We start from the raw sequence: 18,703 nt of genomic DNA on the forward strand, positions 1-18,703 counted from the left end.
CCTAATCCTCAGGAGATCATGGTGTACCTGGCGATGAGCATCAGGACACAGCCCGACTTGTTCAGTGAAATGTTCCGGCTCCGCATAGGGCTAATCATCCAAGTCATGGCCACAGAACTCGCCCAGTCGCTCAATTGCTCCGGTAAATACTACAGAAAACAGAAACTCATTTTCTACTGCTTTTCCTCACAAGGGTCGCGGGGGGTGCTGGAGCCTATCCCAGCTATCTTTGGGCGGGAGGCGGGGCAAAGCTTATTAAATCCTACACCTCCACCTGTAACTGTTACATTTGTTTACTTCCTGCTTTCATTCATTCATTCATTCATTCATTCATTCATTTTCTACTGCTTTTTCCTCATGAGGGTCGCGGGGGTGCTGGAGTCTATCCCAGCTATCTTTGGGCGGGAGGCGGGGCAAAGCTTATTAAATCCTACCCCTCCACCTGTAACTGTTACATTTGTTCACTTCCTGCTTTCATAATATAATAATATTTTATTGATTTATTTTTATTTTTATTTTTATTTTTATTCATTTTCTACCGCTTTTCTTCATGAGGGTGCTGGAGCCTATTCCAGCTGTCTTCAGGCGAGAGGCGGGGTACACCCTGGACTGGTGGCCAGCCAATCACAGGGCACATATAGACAAACAACCATTCACACTCACATTCATACCTATGGACAATTTGGAGTCGCCAATTAACCTAGCATGTTTTTGGAATGTGGGAGGAAACCGGAGAACCCGGAGAAAACCCACGCATGCACGGGGAGAACATGCAAACTCCACACAGAGATGGCCGAGGGTGGCTACAGAAAACTTTTATTTTGAAAATGTTGCACTCTTTCACTTTAATGTGTATGTCTTTAGGGGAAGAGGCCACCGAGAGCCTGATGAGTCTGAGCCCCTCGGAGCTGAAGAACCTCCTCCACCACATCCTAAGCGGCAAGGAGTTTGGTGTGCAGCGTAGCGGTCTGTCCACTCATCAAATTCCACCTTTTTTTTTTTGTGTTACAAGGTCGTCACCATGTGACTCGTTTGCTCTTTCTCTCCTCTGCAGGGCGAGACACAGAAGCTGGCGTCAGTCCCGCCATTTCCATTCATCACCTTGGCAATGTGGGCGCCACCAAGAGCGAGAGGGCCGGAATCAGCAAGCTCAAGAGCGACATGAAAATGGTAGGCAACAAACATTATTATCAGTATTAGGATTATAGCAGCATCCTTTAACCTATTTATCTATGCACAGACTATGGAAAAAACGGCATAAAACATTCCTCACGCATTAAATTGACTGAAATGGCCTAAAATTTGGCATGAAAGCATATCTTTTTTTTCCAGCTGGAGCACAGGATGTCTCTAACGGGGCTCAGTAAGGTGACGATGCCGTGTTTGGGTGCTAATTCACTGTCTTTAATCCGAGGGCGGTGGGAGGCAAATTGGTGGAATGGGTGGTATGGATGAAGTAAATTTATTGATTTCACCTGTAATTATAATTATAAGTACTTAATTGTAAAGTGATATTGCAACATGGCTGTTTTATGGAGTGTAATCAGCATGATTTATTCATATTGTTGTGTTGTAGGTGGAGCATCGGTCCTCCTTGACCGACCCTTTTCAGGTGACTTCCCCAAAATGAACGCGGAGAGGAGAGGCATTTAATGATGGGATGATTTTATGATAAGATATTAGGTTTAATGAGAGATTGTTTTTGTTGCAGGCGGATCGTAGAGTATCTTTGACAGACGCAGTCAAGGTGACTGTCTTCATACGAAGACATCTCATTTGCTTGGATGTCATACACTCTTAAAAATGCTGGGTTGTTTTTTTTGACCCAACCGCTGAGTTGAGCCTGTTGGGTCATTTAATTGGGTAATTTTTATTGAATTGGGTATTCTGAGAATTCGCTGGGTTGTCTCTGTTGGGTGCTAAGTTATTTGCTGCTGGGTTGGGATTTTCCATTATATTAAAATTAAAATTAAAATTAAAATTAAAATTAAAATTAAAATTAAAATTAAAATTAAAATTAAAATTAAAATTAAAATTAAAATTAAAATTAAAATTAAAATTAAAATTAAAATTAAAATTAAAATACAAAATTAAAATTAAAATACAAAATTAAAATTAAAATACAAAATACAAAATTAAAATTAAAATACAAAATACAAAATTAAAATACAAAATACAAAATACAAAATTAAAATACAAAATACAAAATTAAAATACAAAATACAAAATAAATATATATAAATATAAAATAAAATATAAAATAAAAAAATACAAAAAAACCTAAAAATATAAAAAAATACAAAAAACCTAAAAATATAAAAAAAATACAAAAAAACTAAAACTAAAAAAAATAAAACTAAAAAAAATAAAAATAAAAAAAATAAAAATAAAAATAAAAAAAATAAAAATAAAAATAAAATATATATATGGTATGTTGGCAACCCAATTTGCTGTTTTGAAATAACCCAGCAGTGCAGTAAATATGAACCCAGCGTTGGGTCATATGAACAACCCAATTGTTGGGTTAAGATAACCAACCCAATTGTTGGGTTAAGATAACCAACCCAACTTGTTGGATTAAGATAACCGAGGTTGGTCCAATATTTAACCAGCGCTGGGTTGGGAAACAACCCATATTGGGTTGTTTTTAACCCAGCATTTTTAAGAGTGTAGTGCAGTGAATAAGACACATGCTTCCAACAGCATTAAAATGTAGATTTCTCTAATAAACTTATCATAGTGCCTCCACTGGAATCCAATATCATTTTAAGAGCAGAATACGGCATATTTAATCTTGAAATCTTGGTTGCATTCAGACTTTTCCAGTCTTAAAAAGTGTTTCTTCTCTCCTATAGCCGGAACAGAGTGTGACATCCCCTCGCAAGGTGATGAAAGCTCAACATCAGTGTTGAATTCCCGCATCAATTCTCTGCTTGCTCCAATCAGCTTCATACAGTTTTGTTTGTTTACCTTCGATGTCCTGATATTTTCCATGGACGTCCTTAATAGAATTGCGTCTGGCTGTCTTTTGCCTCCAGTATTATTATGTTTCATGTTGATTCCTGCATATTGTGCCTGTGTCACCTCTCAGAGCCTCCGATCTCACTCGCTGGACATCGACAACATCGAGTCAGGGGTAAAGTATCTTTTTTTTTTTTTTGTTCTTAATGGTTTTGTTACGGTAACACTTTTTTTTCCAAGTATGACTTGAAAGGGGGGGCGGCACGGCGGTCGAGTGGTTAGCGTGCAGACCTCACAGCTAAGAGACCAGGGTTCAATTCCACCCTCTGCCATTTCTGTGTGGAGTTTGCATGTTCTCCCCTTGCATGCGTGGGTTTTCTCCGGATACTCCGGTTTCCTCCCACATTCCAAAAACATGCTAGGTTAATTGGCTACTCCAAATTGTGAGTGTGAATGGTTGTTTGTCTATATGTGCCCTGTGATTGGCTGGCGACCACTCCAGGGTGTACCCCGCCTCTCGCCCGAAGACAGCTGGGATAGGCTCCAGCACCCCCATGACCCTTGTGAGGAAAAAGCGGTAGAAAATGAATGAATGAATGACTTGAAGGGGAATGTCAAGCTTCTCAGCAGCTCATCCATCTTTCTTTTCCCGTTTCAGAGGTATAGACTTCCCTCCATTGAGTCGCTGGACATTCCAGAGAGCATCACGGTGGCAAAGGACACCAGACATGGACAGTGGCTGCGCAGGAGGCGCCTGGATGGCTCACTCAACCGAGTACCTATCGGGTTCTACCAGAAAGTCTGGAAGATTCTGCAGAAAGTGAGTTGGCACGCTCACGTTTAAAGATTCCATCATCTTTTGAACATGAATTAAGATTTTAGGACTCGGTTGTGGTCTCTTTTGTTTAAATAAACTGTCAATGTTGTTTTTCAGTGTCACGGTCTGTCCATCGAGGGCTTCGTCCTTCCTTCATCCACCACCAGAGAGGTCTTGAATCATTACCATTGGGTTTATTTTTGGGGGAGGGGTTGTGATGCAAGGTTTGACCACTTTTGGAATGGATGGAATGGCCTTTATTGTCATTATACAAGATGTACAACGAGATTGGAGAGCTTCTCCTTTCAGTGCAGTAGGCAAGTTTAAAAAAAAGTATATAAAAGTAGAGTAAGAAAATGACAATTTAGCAAAATATATACAGGATATCCAAAATATACACATAGTATATGCAGGAGCAGACATATTGCAGATATATTAATTTTAGTGCATTGATAAATGGGTCATAGTGCAAATAATGACTGGTGCATACAGATGAGTAAAGTCACATATGAGTGTATTGGGTTGTTAAATAATAAATATGATTGAAGTAGTAACAGAGGCAGTGATGGAATATTGCACATTTGCATTATGCTAATGACCGGGTACGTTGTATGTCTGCTTGCCCACAGATGACGCCCGGCGAGATCAAGTTTTCCGTCCACGTGGAGACGGTGCTGAACCGCGTCCCGCAGCCCGAGTACCGCCAGCTGCTGGTGGAGGCTATCTTGGTGCTCACCATGCTGTCCGACGTCGACATCCCCAGCATCGGCTCCATCATCCACGTCGAGAAGATCGTGCAGCTAGCCAACGACATGTTCTGCAAGGACCAGGTTAGATTATCTTACCTACCCCTGCTCCTCATCATCCTGGCCTTGCTTTATCTTCTTCATTTATCCCTTCAGAGGGACCTTGGAGCGGAGGAACACATCCTGGAACGCGATCCGTCCACCGGCGTGTGCAGACTGCTGTATGACAGCGCCCCGAGCGGCCGCTTTGGGAGCATGACCTACCTCACCAAGGCGGTGGCGGTGTACGTGCAAGACTTCCTGCCCAGCGGCTCGTGTGCCGTGCAGTGAGTTTAAGTTTAATGTACTAAGTTCCTGTTAAGCATCCTGTTCTTGTGGCCGACTCACGGATACACCAGCACCCTTATTTGGTCACGATTCTGGTGCTAACACGTCATCGCTTGAAACCACATGCTGAAACATGGTCAAACACTGATTTAGTTTATTGTTTTATTTATTTTACAGTTACTAAATAAGTGGCTTAATTCTTATGTCATTTGATTAATTTTAACGATTAATTCATCTTTAAAAAGGTAGTTTTTACAGTTGTGTGTGAGAAGTGATGGGAGCATGATTTTGTGTTATTGGGATATTAATTCTTGGAAGCTGAGTGTATGCGTATATTTGTCAAGGTTACTTGTGAATGTAGTGGGTTTTTTCATATATACACAACAAATATATAAACACATTCCCATTTTTCATGAGCTGAACTCAAGTACACAAATATTGTTAATGAATAATTCATAATTCATCCACCTCCCATGTGTGGCATACCAACAAGTCGATTTGATAGCATTCATTCATTCATTTTCTACCGCTTTTTCCTCACGAGGGTAGCAGGGGGTGCTGGAGCCTATCCCAGCTGTCTTTGGGCGAGAGGCGGGGTACACCCTGGACTGGTGGCCAGCCAATCACAGGGCACATATAGACAAACAACCATTCACACTCACATTCATACCTATGGACAATTTGGAGTCACCAATTAACCTAGCATGTTTTTGGAATGTGGGAGGAAACCGGAGTACCCGGAGAAAACCCACGCATGCACGGGGAGAACATGCAAACTCCACACAGAGATGGCCGAGGGTGGAATTGAACCCTGGTCTCCTAGCTGCGCGCTAACCACTTGTCCGCCGTGGCGCCTGATTTAATAGCATGATTATCAGAAAACCAGTCAGTATGATGCGTGACCATTTGCCCATATGCAACTATCTCGAGCATCACTGGGTTACATATCCGGTGAGTATGCTGACCATGCAAGTTTTCAGCTTCCAGGAATTGTGTACAGATCCTTGCAACATGGGGCTGAATGGCAAAACATGGACTATTCATACACAACCATCACTTCATGTTGCAGCATGTTAAATAATGCACAGCCCCATTTTACACTCACTCCCTCATACAGTTAAACTGCACATTTGGGAGTGGTCTTTTATTATGGCCAACCTAAGGCACACCTATGCAATAATCATTCATTCATAATCTATTTATCTTGATCTGCCACAACTGTGAGGTGAATGAATTATGAATGCTCACTAACACAGATATAGACAATTTGTCAACTATATTTGAAAAAAATAGGCCTTTTGTGTTTATGCAAAAAGTTACATCTTTGAATTTATCTCATGAAAAACGGAGCAAAAACAAAGACGTATTGTGTTTATGTTTTTGTTGAGTGTAGTCGTGGCTTTGAGTTGTTGAAAAACTCACATTGGTGCTGTAAGAGATTGTTTATTTGGTAAAATATGGGCAGATTGTTGGGATACAGCTCTAAAAAAAAGCAATAAAATGAAGTATTTTGGAAAACATCAGAGGCAATTTGAGCATTTCTTACAAACGGTTGTCCATTGTTCTTTACAATGCTCAATACAATGAAACAAGAAAAAAAACCATGAAAAATAGCAGAAGAGTTGATATGATGACGCTAATGATAATAATATATTTTGTCCTCTATAACAAAGCTTTCACTGTCTTTTAAAAAAATAATATATACAGCCGTCCCTCGCTGCATCACAGTTCAAAGATTGCTCTCTCACTCTATTGCATTTTTTTAAAAAAATAATTAATAAATAATATCTGTTTTGTTGGTTGACTATGATCCATTATTCGCCAAAGAATGTTGAAAAACAAGTCTTGTCTGAGCAGTAGGTGGCAGTAATGTTCCAATGATGAGACATTACCTTACATTACATTGCCTTCACTTTCCTGTATGGAGTCAGCAATGGTCCAACATTAGTGGGGGGCAAAAATGTTATCCTCACATTCTGTGTGGAAATGGTAATTTTTTGGCTTCTTACTTCCTCCTTCTTTCCTACTTGGTTTCAAAATGTTTTTAAAGGGGACCTATTATGCTCATTTTTCTGCTCTTTGTATTGAGTTGTAGACTCCTATGGAGCAGCTAGCTTTCTAGAGCTTCCAGAATCTGTACCTATTATTCCAGCTGTATTTCCTTGACTTTCCAAAACGGTCTGTTTTAATTAATTCTACTCGGAAGGTGTAATGGCAGAAAGTGGCCAACAGATGACACCAATTCGGTTTGTACAGTCATCACTGACACCAAGCTAATCAATTGAAAGGCTAATTTTTTCATTTTTCTTTTTTTTTCTCAACCCCAAAACCTGGAAGTTTGTGTGTTTCTATATTTTATGCACTTACGTATTTATGTTTATATTGCAATAAAGCCAGTTAAATGGCATTGAGGTGGCATTTAAAATTTTTTTTTTTTGCTGAGCTAAAAAAACATCTGATAGACGAGCAAACAGACAAGAATAAACACAGCCTTGAGACTATTGATCTGTACCTTTCCCAGTACGGGCATGTCAACACACGTGCACATTAGGTACACTTGCACAATACACTTGCCCCTCTAAATACAATAAACCGTAATATAGTAATATTTTGTTTTTATCATTTATCATGATTTTGTATTATTTTATATGGATTTTTAAATTTAATTACATAATACTCAATAATACTTTCTGATGCACATGCAATTCATTAAGCGCAATTCAAATCAATCATGCACATCTAAATTATATTCACAAAAAAATGCACTGTGTGTTTTTTCATGTATTTATTCCAGCTGTTTTGAACCAGTACATACAGTACAGAGCCACAGTACAATGATAATTTGGCTTTTTAAAAAGTGCTTCATCTCAAAGTGCACAAAATTCTCAGATTGTCCCAACACGGTTCCCCTTCCAAGTCTTTCCCTCATTATTCTAAAAATAATAACAATACAACTATTATATTATATTCTAGTTTCAACAAAATGATGCATTGAATACATGCGTATTTGGTGGAATAAATAAAATGTGCAGGATTGGAATGATGAATTACAAATGTTGTTTTAACAATTTAACAAGCTCCGTTATGAGTTTTGCTTCCTTTTGTAACGTCCGCTCCTTAACACAACAAGAACGATGTCCCACACATCTTGAGTCAGGTTCTGGTGCTGGATGATCTCGCTGTTCCCGCTAGTAGTTGGCCACCTCAGAGGGAGGATGCTGGTTGGTGGAGCAGTGTCCCGCTCTACACAGAAGGAGGATATTTTGGGTTAATGAAGTCAATTTAGTTAAATACATGTATACTTTTTTTTTAGCTCAACTAAAGTAGTATCAATCAAAACTATCATTTGGTTTGTTTGTGTAGTAGTATACCGTAAAAAAACACTTTTTATGTCAAAAAAATGTGTATTTGTACATATTTGTGCCTGTTCCTCCATGCTAATTTCATCCAAAAAGCAAAATTATTTTGTTATTATACACTGCGGATCAATATTTTAAGACCAATTGAAAAATTAAAAAAAAAAAAATTAAATTTTTGCACTAACAATTTTAAAGCGCTAACGAAAAGTTTAAGAAAGCAAAAATCTTGGCAAAATGTGGATTCAATGTCATTTTCTGTTAGGTATTCACGTCATGATCTGTTGATGGCAAAGGCAAAAAAAAAACACAGTCGGATTGTTAAACTGCATAAGCAAGGCCTTTCTCAGCGCACTATTTCTGCTCAGATTGAACACAGTAAGACATTTTAAACATTTTTCAAAGATCCTGAGGGTTACGGAACAAAAAAGTCAAATGGTAGACCCAAGAAAATGTCAGTGACGCAGAGCCGGAGGATATGATTCGCTGTCTAGACACGGGATGATCTTTTGGTGCCGAGTACAGTCCAACATCCGCCATACGTCATCTGCATGAGAAAGGTTTTAAGCACAAAAACGTCTTCAAGCCGTCTCCTTAAATGCCACTAAATTGCCCGTTTGGAATTTGCACAAGAGCACCAAACATGGGAAAAACATGGAAGTTTTATTCTCTGTTGAGAAAAAAATGGAACCTTGATGGTACAGTAAACCTTGGATATATCGGATTCAATTGTTCCCACTGGTTTTGTCCGATATAAGCGAAATCCGTTATATGCGTATACCGGAAAATGTCCGTTTTACGCATATATCGTATTTATATCCGGTATATGCGTTAATCGGATTTTATCCGTTATAAAAAGGCACTTCCTTGACTATGTTTCCAATGTACCTGGACACGCAGGCAATGCTGCAAACGCTGCAAATGACGTCGTATAGCGGCCTGTCACGATTCGGCGCCACGATGCGGCCATCCGATATATGCGAGGGAAATTTAATGGAAATGCATTGGAACGGGACTGGAGATTTTGTCCGAAATAGACGAAATCCGTTATAAAAAATCCGATATATGCAATGAATTTTTATTGGAAATGCATTACAGAAAAATCGGTTCTTTTTTATCTGTCCGTTGTGAGCGAATTTCCGATATATCCGAGTCCGATATATCCGAGGTTTACTGTACTGATGGCTTCCAATGCTACTGGCATGACAAGGAGATCCACCTGAGATGTTTTCCACACGGTACAGTGGACGGGGTGCCATTATAATCTGGGGTGCTTTTTCCTTCAATGGGACAATGGAGCTCCAGGTTGTGCAGGGGTGTCCCTCAAGACTTAAGTCCTTTGTCTGTGTGGTCATGACTGGCTTTTTCAACAGGACAACACTGCAGTTCACAATGTCCGCTTGACAAAGGACTTCTTCCTTTGGACCGACATGCATATTTTCCTCATCTAAATCCAATTGATAACATTTGGGGATGGATGGCAAGGAACATTTCTAAAAATGAGAGATGAGTGGATGGCCTCCTTGAAGCCATCTTCACCATCTGGACCAACATTCCCACTAGCCTGCCTGAAACGCTGGCATCAACCATGCTAAAACCAATTTTCTCTCCCTAAGATTAAACAGTGCAAAATGTCAATTCTTGCAGTTTTTCATTCATTATTATAATGAAATAATTTAGCTTTACCGACACAATTGGCATGGAGGAACAGGTACAAATATGTAAATAAAAAGATTTACAAGCAAGTCAAATGCAAGATATAGTTAATGAGCAAACTGTATTACATAAGAAAAAAAAAAAAAACTCCAAAGGAGTCAGTGCCTCAACAGCCATAAACCTCATCACACGTGGCTAATTCCTGCTGTAAAAAGGTGCTGGTGGCATACGAAAACGTGCAGTCTCAAAAGTTGTATGATTTTCTTTTCCCAAAGGCCAAAACTTTTGACCTTTTTTTCCACAAATAAACAGCAAAAAAATTTTTTTTTAAATGCTTGCACTGTAGAACATAACTTAAGGAATTAAACAAAAAGATTTCACTATAAAAAAATCGGTATAGCATTAAAAAAAAACACTAATATGACTAAAAACTGCCTTGAAAGTTTTTTTCTTTTTTTTTTTTATGTAAAGAGCTGCTGGTGGCATACGAAAACGTGCAGTCTCAAAAGTTGTATGATTTTCATTTCCCAAAGGCCAAAACTTTTGACCCTTTTTTCCACAAATAAACAGCAAAAAAATTAAAAAAAATGCTTGCACTGTAGAACAGAACTTAAGGAATTAAACAAAAAGATTTCACTATAAAAAATCGGTTATAGCATTAAAAAAAAACTAATATGACTAAAAACTGCCTTGAAAGTTTTTTTCTTTCTTTTTTTTTTTTTTTTTACAATTTCCGCTAAAATATTGATTTTAATTTCTTTTAAGGGTTAGTTAATATTCTGCAGTAAACAAAAAACACATAATGTGGTCTTTACCTGCAGAGTCCGGTGGAACACTCGTAGTTGTTCTGGCAGTAAGCGCCAAAAGGTTTACTGTTCATGATCCTCCACAGCGGGCTTGTGCGGGCTATTCTCTTGCCCGTGTGTTCTGGACTCTGTACGGGACCTGAGCCCACCTAGATGACACAAACGTCAAGTAAGAATATGCGCTCCTTGGTTTCATTATGGGAATCTCCAGACTGGACTCACCTGCTGGGTCAGAACCAGCAGAACCAGGCACAGAGCGACCCTACATAAGTGACTTTCTTGCATCTGCATCTTTTGTGCTGATAGTAGACCCTGCAGGTTCTGGTCTGAAGGATTTTGTCGATACTGCGCTGGGGAAGCGGTCAGGGGCCGGAGGTCGGACTCTGCTGGCGTGGAGGCTCTTATAAAGACATCCAACCATTGGAGAGAGAGAGAGAGAGAGAGAAAGAGAGAGAATGTGTGTGTGTGTACGTGTGAGAGCGAGCAAGAGTCACATTCCCCACCTTTGTGGCCCGAATGGGACTTTATATGTTTGGAGACACTTTCCTCCCCATTTCATGCATGCACATGTGATACCCTTTACCCTTTCCCTTTCTAATCAACCTGCAGCAACATGAGCGCTCATGGCTTTTGACCCGATGCAATCACACTGTCAAACTGACACAACCTACAAGGCACTGTGCCTTTTTTTACAGCTTTAACAAACCCCAACATTCACCACATTTTGCATAAAAGTGTACCCCGGGCATCAAGTAGGCATGTTCGTCATGTCAGGATCAACGGAAATCATCAAGAAACCGATGCTAGACACTCAGGTGTAAAGGTGTCATTTGTAAAGGTGTGTAGGTTGATACTTTTTTCCCCACGTTTTGAATCCAGCTAATTTATGGCTAAATGAACAACAGTTGACATGATTCTTATAGTGCAGTTTCAGGAAGTAGTGAATGAGTGGATGCTAATATCGCGTTATGAAGTCTTATGCAGAAATCGTGTTATGATGTGACAAATCTTAAGTAAGTTTGATCAAGTGTAGAATTACTAGAATTACTATCACCTTGTACTTCGGTATGTGACTAAAAATAAAAATAAAAATAAAAATAAAAATAAAAATAAAAATAAAAATAAAAATAAAAATAAAAATAAAAATAAAAATAAAAATAAAAATAAAAATAAAAATAAAAATAAAAATAAAAATAAAAATAGGGCGGCATGGCGGCCGAGTGGTTGGCACGCAGACCTCACAGCTAGGAGACCAGGGTTCAATTCCACCCTCGGCCATCTCTGTGTGGAGTTTGCATGTTCTCCCCGTGCATGCGTGGGTTTTCTCCGGGTACTCCGGTTTCCTCCCACATTCCAAAAACATGCTAGGTTAATTGGCGACTCCAAATTGTCCATAGGTATGAATGTGAGTGTGAATGGTTGTTTGTCTATATGTGCCCTGTGATTGGCTGGCGACCAGTGCAGGGTGTACCCCTCTCGCCCGAAGACAGCTGGGATAGGCTCCAGCACCCCCTGCGACCCACATGAGGAAAAGCGGTAAAAAATGAATAAAAATAAAAATAAAAATAAAAATAAAAATAAAAATAAAAATAAAAATAAAAATAAAAATAAAAATAAAAATAAAAATAAAAATAAAAATAAAAATAAAAATAAAAATCAATAAAATTTTATTATATTATGAAAGCAGGAAGTGAACAAATGTAACAGTTACTGATTGTAAAAGTACCAGATGGAGGGGTAGGATTTAATAAGCTTTGCTTCTTCCTACTCCTTTTGGACATGTGGAACTGTGAACTGATTATGGGACGCACTCAATTGTAATCTGATGCATGTTCAAATGAAATAAAACCATTACCATTACCATTACTACTCTGGTTGAACTGGTTGGACTGTTTGGACTGCGGCAGCTGTTGAACTCGGACGAAACAGAACGTCTCACATCTTCTTTCTTAATTTATTTCAGACATGCATACAATGTTACATTAATGTACATCACATATACAATATACACTTAATTGCTTCGCATGTCTGCTTTGAGACGAAAGTGACACAGAGAGCGAGAGACTGACAAAGTGTGTGATGAAGGAATTATGATGTCACAGTTCTGCTGCTGCCACCCTGTTGGGAGTCCCTGCCTTCTCCTGGCCTGTGCTTTTTCCCTTGTTTTCCAGACATCCTTGAGCGGGCTGGAGGCAGGAGGACTGGGCACACCTGAAGCGCGTTACACTCCCGCTATTTAAGCTGACTGCTTGCAGCCGGATGCGCTGATTCCTCGTTGCAGCTTTTGGGTGTAGCTTTTATACAGATGAGCGCTGTCGTCTTTAAGTTTCTGTGTTTTTGTTTTGAAACAGAACTCCTCCATTATTGGCTCACATGGACCTTTAGCACAAATAACTTTGCTGCATATTTTAACATGATGTCACAATATCTTCTGCACGTCCAGTCCAAAAGTTCTTCAGCAGGACAGGACAGCGTTCCCCACTGCATTCCACGTGTAATGTCTGTCACCTTGTGAGGTACCAAAAACCCTCCCAAAACTCAAACCACTGCATTATTCATTGTGTCTTGTGTAACATTAATTCCTTGTTGTGTAACCCTTGTCGCACTAACCTAGTTGAAGTGAGGAGGCCATAAAGTAAACATTGTATCCTACAAAATTAAAAGCTTGACGGAGAACTGAGGTTTTTTTTTGGCTGGACATCTTGGGACACATGAGAGTCCGGGTGCCACGAGGTCATTGTCTCTTTGCTGACCTTTGAGATTTGATTATGCTAAAGTAAGCAACAGTGGACTAGAACTGCAGGTCCAAATGACAAAATTCCTTCATGACTCATGATAAAATGATAGGACTTAATTTGAATAATAACTGAAGCAGACGGCCTGATGAGCCATGACTTAGACTTAGACTAAGTCATAACTAACAATGGAAGTAAGTACTCTAAAGGGGTAACTGGGCATGTTGCACTGTATTAAATATGAAATAGATAGAAAATAAAGCAACACAGTGACAGCGTCATGTTGTACGAGGCATTTAGTCAAGTCGTGACTGTCGTGATCCAGGCATCGTGCCAGTTAAATGGTTCAACTTCTGATCAAGGTTGCGATTGCGGACCTGATCTGACCAGCTGGCAGTCCTCAGAACACCTCTACCCAGAAGTCGGAATGTGGCGATGCTTCACCTCTGGCAGACATAAAGTACTTTTTTTACATTTCATACATTTCATCACATCTTGACTGGAATTCTGTGACTGGAATTCTCTTCCACTCCTGCATGATGACATCACTGGTGGAGCTGGGAGACCATAATCATCAAGACGTACAATGTCTAAATTATCTTATTTATGTCTAACATGTTTTATTTTGGAGCGGCATGGTGTTCTAGTGGTTAGCGTGCAGACCTCACAGCTAGGAGACCAGGGTTCAATTCCACCCTCTGCCATCTCTGTGTGGAGTTTGCATGTTCTCCCCGTGCATGCGTGGGTTTTCTCCGGGTACTCCGGTTTCCTCCCACATTCCAAAAACATGCTAGGTTAATTGGCGACTCCAAATTGTCCATAGGTATGAATGTGAGTGTGAATGGTTGTTTGTCTATATGTGCCCTGTGATTGGCTGGCCACCAGTCCAGGGTGTACCCCGCCTCTCGCCCAAAGACAGCTGGGATAGGCTCCAGCACCCCCGCGACCCTCGTGAGGATAAGCAGTAGAAAATGAATGAATGTTTTATTAGCATGTCGACTCCAAATTGTCCATAGGTACAAATGGTTGTTTGTCTATATGTGCCCTGTGATTGGCTGGCAACCTGTCCGAGGTGTGCCCCGCCTCTCGCCCGAAGGTGGCTGGGATGGGCTCCAGCATACTCGTGACCCTAACGATAATAAGCGATAGAATATGGCTGGATTTACAAGTGTAAACATGACTATAGGGTTGTTATTTCATGTCTACAGAGCTCTAAAAAGTGTATTTAGGTCATAAACAGGTTTGTTATGCTCTAACCATGAAAAGATTTATTAATATTGAATATTACTTATGGAAATGTACTCCAATTAGCCTATTAAACAGGATAAATGAGGGGCAACTACTACTACAACCAAGATATCACCTTCAGTTTCCTCAGCAAGGCACTTGTCATCTTGAAGGTGCGTTTGGGTTTCTTATCATGCTAGCAACTGTCTAGTGGCTTAGTTGCTGCTTCTGCTTGACTGTAGGGAAGTCAATTTTGCTACTAATAATGAATGTACACTGACTACTCTAAAGTACATCCATGGCTACTTTCTATAGGATTGTCCCTTGACATGATATAATCATCAGTCAAAAATCCTTGCTGAAATGTGAGTTTTAATTGTTATATACAGATAGAGTGTAAGTAAGTGTGCTACATCACACTTTGAGCTGGTTCAAATGTTGTGACTGCATGATAGAAGGTCAGTGCCACATTAGAAGGTCACCAGGTCACAGTATGATGCAGTGTGGTTCTGCAACCACCATGCTAAATACATTTTCAATGAATACCGCAAACTCAGACTCGTATTGGATCTCACAATAATGTTGCCATAATGTGTCATTTTCTGACTTTTATGAAGTTCATCATACAATTATGTTTCAGCTTATCTCCAAAGGCTGTGTGTGCGAGTGCGCGTACATGTGTGTCAGCCCACATAGATATCTGTGTGGAGTGTGTATAAACAACTCAGTGACCCACTGACCTGTTAAATGATTCCTTCAATGACTGCTGGTTGATTTGTAAAGCCGGACGTTGTTCATGTTATTGATTGGTGAAGTTTTGGACCCATTAATTAGGTAAAAATTTTGTTCTGCTCTTTTCACAAGTTAAATATGCTTAATGGCAGGCGCCCCATTTAAAAGAAATGGAGCCGGTGACATAGATGGGTGAATATACAAATTTGAAGAAAAAAAATTAACACATAGGTCAAAATCTTATTTATTTAAATGGGAATATTAAAGAAATGGACGGGTACAATTAAATAAATTCCAATATGGTGCAAAAAGCTGAAAAGGTTTATAGAGGAATACTGCCCGGACAAAAAAAGGGGCTCTTGGCAACAGGGACAACAAATCTACTGAACTACTGAAATTAAATTGAGATGCAAGAGCGGCCTCTGCTGGACTGGCTGTGTGAGTGCACCAGGTCATGTCATGACATTTCATTTTTCATTCATTCATTTTCTACCGCTTATTCTCACGAGGGTCACGGGGGATGCTGGAGCCTATCGCCAGCCAATCACAGGGCACATATAGACAAACAACCATTCACACTCACATTCATACCTATGGACAATTTGGAGTCACCAATTAACCTAGCATGTTTTTGGAATGTGGGAAGAAGCTGGAGTACCCGGAGAAAACCCACACATGCACGGGGAGAACATGCAGAGATAGCTGATGGTGGAATTGAACTCGGGTCTCCAAGCTGTGAGGCATGCACACTAACCACTCATCCGCCTTGCAGCCCGTCATTTCATTTTGATTCTGAATATTTTTGAGTTTTTTTTTTTTTATTCTATGATTTATTACAGTGGTCCATCATTTTTTTCCTAAATGTTTAGAGAAAACCTGGACATTGTGGAGACATTTTCCTTGAATTTGCAACCCATTTCTTTACAAGCATTTTAGTCAGGACCGCATGGTGAGCGAGTTCGGGTTCAAATCTCTGTGTTCCCGGTGCATTTCCAAAATATGCCTGTTCAATCAATTGAAGGCTGTTTGGTTGTGTATAAGGTCCTACAGGTTTACGTGGCTATACAGCGAGTGAATCCTGTGCGTCAAGAAACATGAAACAAGAGGTTAGGCTTTAGAAAACATGCAAATTTATTTTATTATTCATTTTCACTCGTAATAAAAAATTGCATTCTTTTCACAATACATGAACACTTTTTTTGAACACCCCTGCCTTTTGCTATATAAATACTGTACTTAGAAAGTGAAAGGGAAAACTACAACACATCACATGGGCTGTGTGTGTGTGTTTAATACATCCGACACATTAAAATCATGTATGAAAGTGTCATCCCTCTGCATGTGTGGCCAAGAAGTGTGTTTTAGTATCAAAACACAAACACACTTCTAGTTCTTCAGCCTGAACATGATGCAAAAGATTGTTAAAAACACGGCTGAAGAAAAGAACACGGCACAAGAGAGATGAGGATGGTTGCATTGGATGAGGTTTTTTAGCACGCTACAAATATTTATTCAGTTGAAATGTTCCAAATGCAAAGTGATGGCGACGCAACTCAGTAGTCCAAAGACCATCAAGGGCCTCGATTTAAAGTGCTTTAACTCTGAAAGGGCACAACTTCCGATCTAGCGGCACGTGCATGACTCAGCCACCATGTCCTCCAGCTCCTTATACTCCACCTTCTTCTTGTGCACCACTAACACGCTCATGGGCATGTACTTGTAAGGCACGCAGGAGGGCGGCGGCACATCGCCCACCCCGAGCTCATTAATGATCATTTGGATGATGGCGTGGTTGGGCGAGTGGTAGCCGTAGGGGAGCACGCGGGGGCAGTCGCCCTGGCAGAAGCGGGGGTTATAAACGGGTGGCGCGATGTAATGTCCCCAGCCCAGCTCGTCAAAGGACAAGCGGAAGGAGTGCAGCTTGCAGCGGTTCTTGGTTGTGCTCGTTTTGCGTTTGTAGTTTGGGATGTCGGAGATGATCGAAGCGGCGGTGGATGTGGTGAGAAGATCCAGGGAGGGGTCTTTGCTTTCTGAGGAGCGGCGGTGGCGGACATAGGGGTGCCACCGGCCTAATCGTCTCATGAGTTCTCCTCGTTTGTCACCGAACAACTGCCCCATCCAGTCTTTCCTGTCACGCTCCTCTTCCAGGTACAAAAGCAACGAAGGGGCTTCCACGTGGGGCTCGCTTCGCCATTTCCCCACCCCGAGGAAGCGAGTCCACCACCAGGATAGACCACGGTTCTCGTCCGTGTCCCCATGCTCTGTGCACCAGTACTGCGCCGCGAGGCTCAAGTGTCCGCCACCACTTTCCTCGCCTCGGAGGATGTGAGCAGTGATGTCTGTCTCTGTCCACTGCTGGTGAGGCTCCATGGTGACCAGGCTCTCCTTGCCCAGTGAAGTGATCTGAGCTCTGCATCGAGGTGCGACCCCCGCCCGAGCTGAGCTTGGAGACTCGGCGGACGAAGAAGGGGAAGACCAAGAGCGCAGGTGGACGAAGGACGCTCTGATCAGCTGCTCCGAAGAAAGGGTGTCGAGGTGGTACTGAACTGTGAAGGTGTAGTGGTGGTCTGCGGAACAGGAACCAAAACTGGTTACGAGATCACAGACTACTTAATGTGATTTGTGATCCGGATTAAAGCTGGTTTGACTCTCTATGTATACACATTTGATAATGATTTGACTAGTTTAGCTAAAATCCAGAAACTATGTGATTTCATGACTGTTCTGTGGATGTTTTTGGTTAGAAGTCTCTCACCTGTGGACGCCAGCAGGTAGTGCACCGAAGACGTGGAAGGTCTGATCAGTCGCACGGTGTTGGAACCGAACTTCCGGTGTTGTTTAGGTCTGCCGTCCGGTCTGGCCGCGCTACGGTACAAACTCAGCATGAACTGCAGGCTCTGGTCGGCCTTCTGCTCGTTGGTGAGAGGCCGGTGGTGCGCGCCTCGGGGGGACATTTTGGATCCACCGGCCATGATCCCGCAGAGCGGGGCTACGAGGAGGGACAGGACAAAGACGGGCAGAAAACCGTGCAGGCCGCGCATGTTTGGCAGGAGAAGCTTCGGGCCGCTATCAAGCTCCACCGAGGAGGCGACAAACGGCGACCATCGCCGGCGAGGCCGTGCTGGGGCGCGACTCACAGCAGGCTCTCCGGATCACAAACCATCATGGACTCAGCAGCTTGTTACCGGACCAGGGTGACCTCAATTAACTTCTCTGGCGCTTGGGAGCCGCCCATTAGAAGTCAGTTAAGTCATGTGACCTGGGCGTAAAAATTGGCTTTTAAGGAACAATGACACCAAAAATGTCATACACACCTTTGCTTGTCCAGGATCAAGCAGTT

The 18,703-nt window shown here is 41.2% G+C and overlaps 3 protein-coding genes across 12 annotated transcripts in view; 1 reads left to right on the plus strand and 2 right to left on the minus strand.

Moving 5' to 3' along the window:
* The window catches only part of phka1a (phosphorylase kinase, alpha 1a (muscle)), a 21,913-nt gene extending 11,292 nt beyond the window's left edge, over positions 1-10,621 (plus strand). For 3 of the 10 annotated variants that reach the window (XM_058066968.1, XM_058066971.1, XM_058066970.1), the window contains exons 25-36: positions 13-142; positions 865-966; positions 1,055-1,170; positions 1,333-1,368; positions 1,577-1,612; positions 1,712-1,747; positions 2,856-2,885; positions 3,092-3,136; positions 3,620-3,781; positions 3,896-3,949; positions 4,408-4,608; positions 4,681-10,620. In XM_058066968.1, the coding sequence (XP_057922951.1) occupies positions 13-142; positions 865-966; positions 1,055-1,170; positions 1,333-1,368; positions 1,577-1,612; positions 1,712-1,747; positions 2,856-2,885; positions 3,092-3,136; positions 3,620-3,781; positions 3,896-3,949; positions 4,408-4,608; positions 4,681-4,854 (1,122 nt within the window). In that variant the 3' untranslated portion in view covers positions 4,855-10,620. Of the gene's footprint in view, positions 1-12; positions 143-864; positions 967-1,054; positions 1,171-1,332; positions 1,369-1,576; positions 1,613-1,711; positions 1,748-2,855; positions 2,886-3,091; positions 3,137-3,619; positions 3,782-3,895; positions 3,950-4,407; positions 4,609-4,680 lie in introns of all 10 variants that reach the window. The other 7 variants (XM_058066974.1, XM_058066973.1, XM_058066972.1 and 4 more) reach the window with 7 other exon arrangements.
* leap2 (liver-expressed antimicrobial peptide 2) lies at positions 7,574-11,058 on the minus strand. Its single transcript, XM_058066981.1, has 3 exons — positions 10,892-11,058; positions 10,679-10,818; positions 7,574-8,094 (listed from the first exon to the last, which is right to left on the minus strand). Exons 1-3 carry the CDS (start codon positions 10,958-10,960, stop codon positions 8,040-8,042), a joined length of 264 nt encoding a protein of 87 aa, XP_057922964.1. The 5' UTR covers positions 10,961-11,058; the 3' UTR covers positions 7,574-8,039.
* A 5,420-nt stretch (positions 11,059-16,478) lies between these two features.
* bmp15 (bone morphogenetic protein 15) lies at positions 16,479-18,608 on the minus strand. Its single transcript, XM_058068283.1, has 2 exons — positions 18,119-18,608; positions 16,479-17,930 (listed from the first exon to the last, which is right to left on the minus strand). Exons 1-2 carry the CDS (start codon positions 18,402-18,404, stop codon positions 16,987-16,989), a joined length of 1,230 nt encoding a protein of 409 aa, XP_057924266.1. The 5' UTR covers positions 18,405-18,608; the 3' UTR covers positions 16,479-16,986.
* Between the last annotated feature and the right edge of the window lie 95 nt (positions 18,609-18,703).

Source organism: Doryrhamphus excisus, chromosome 3 (genome assembly GCF_030265055.1).
Source record: "Doryrhamphus excisus isolate RoL2022-K1 chromosome 3, RoL_Dexc_1.0, whole genome shotgun sequence".
Classification (NCBI taxonomy): domain Eukaryota; kingdom Metazoa; phylum Chordata; class Actinopteri; order Syngnathiformes; family Syngnathidae; genus Doryrhamphus; species Doryrhamphus excisus.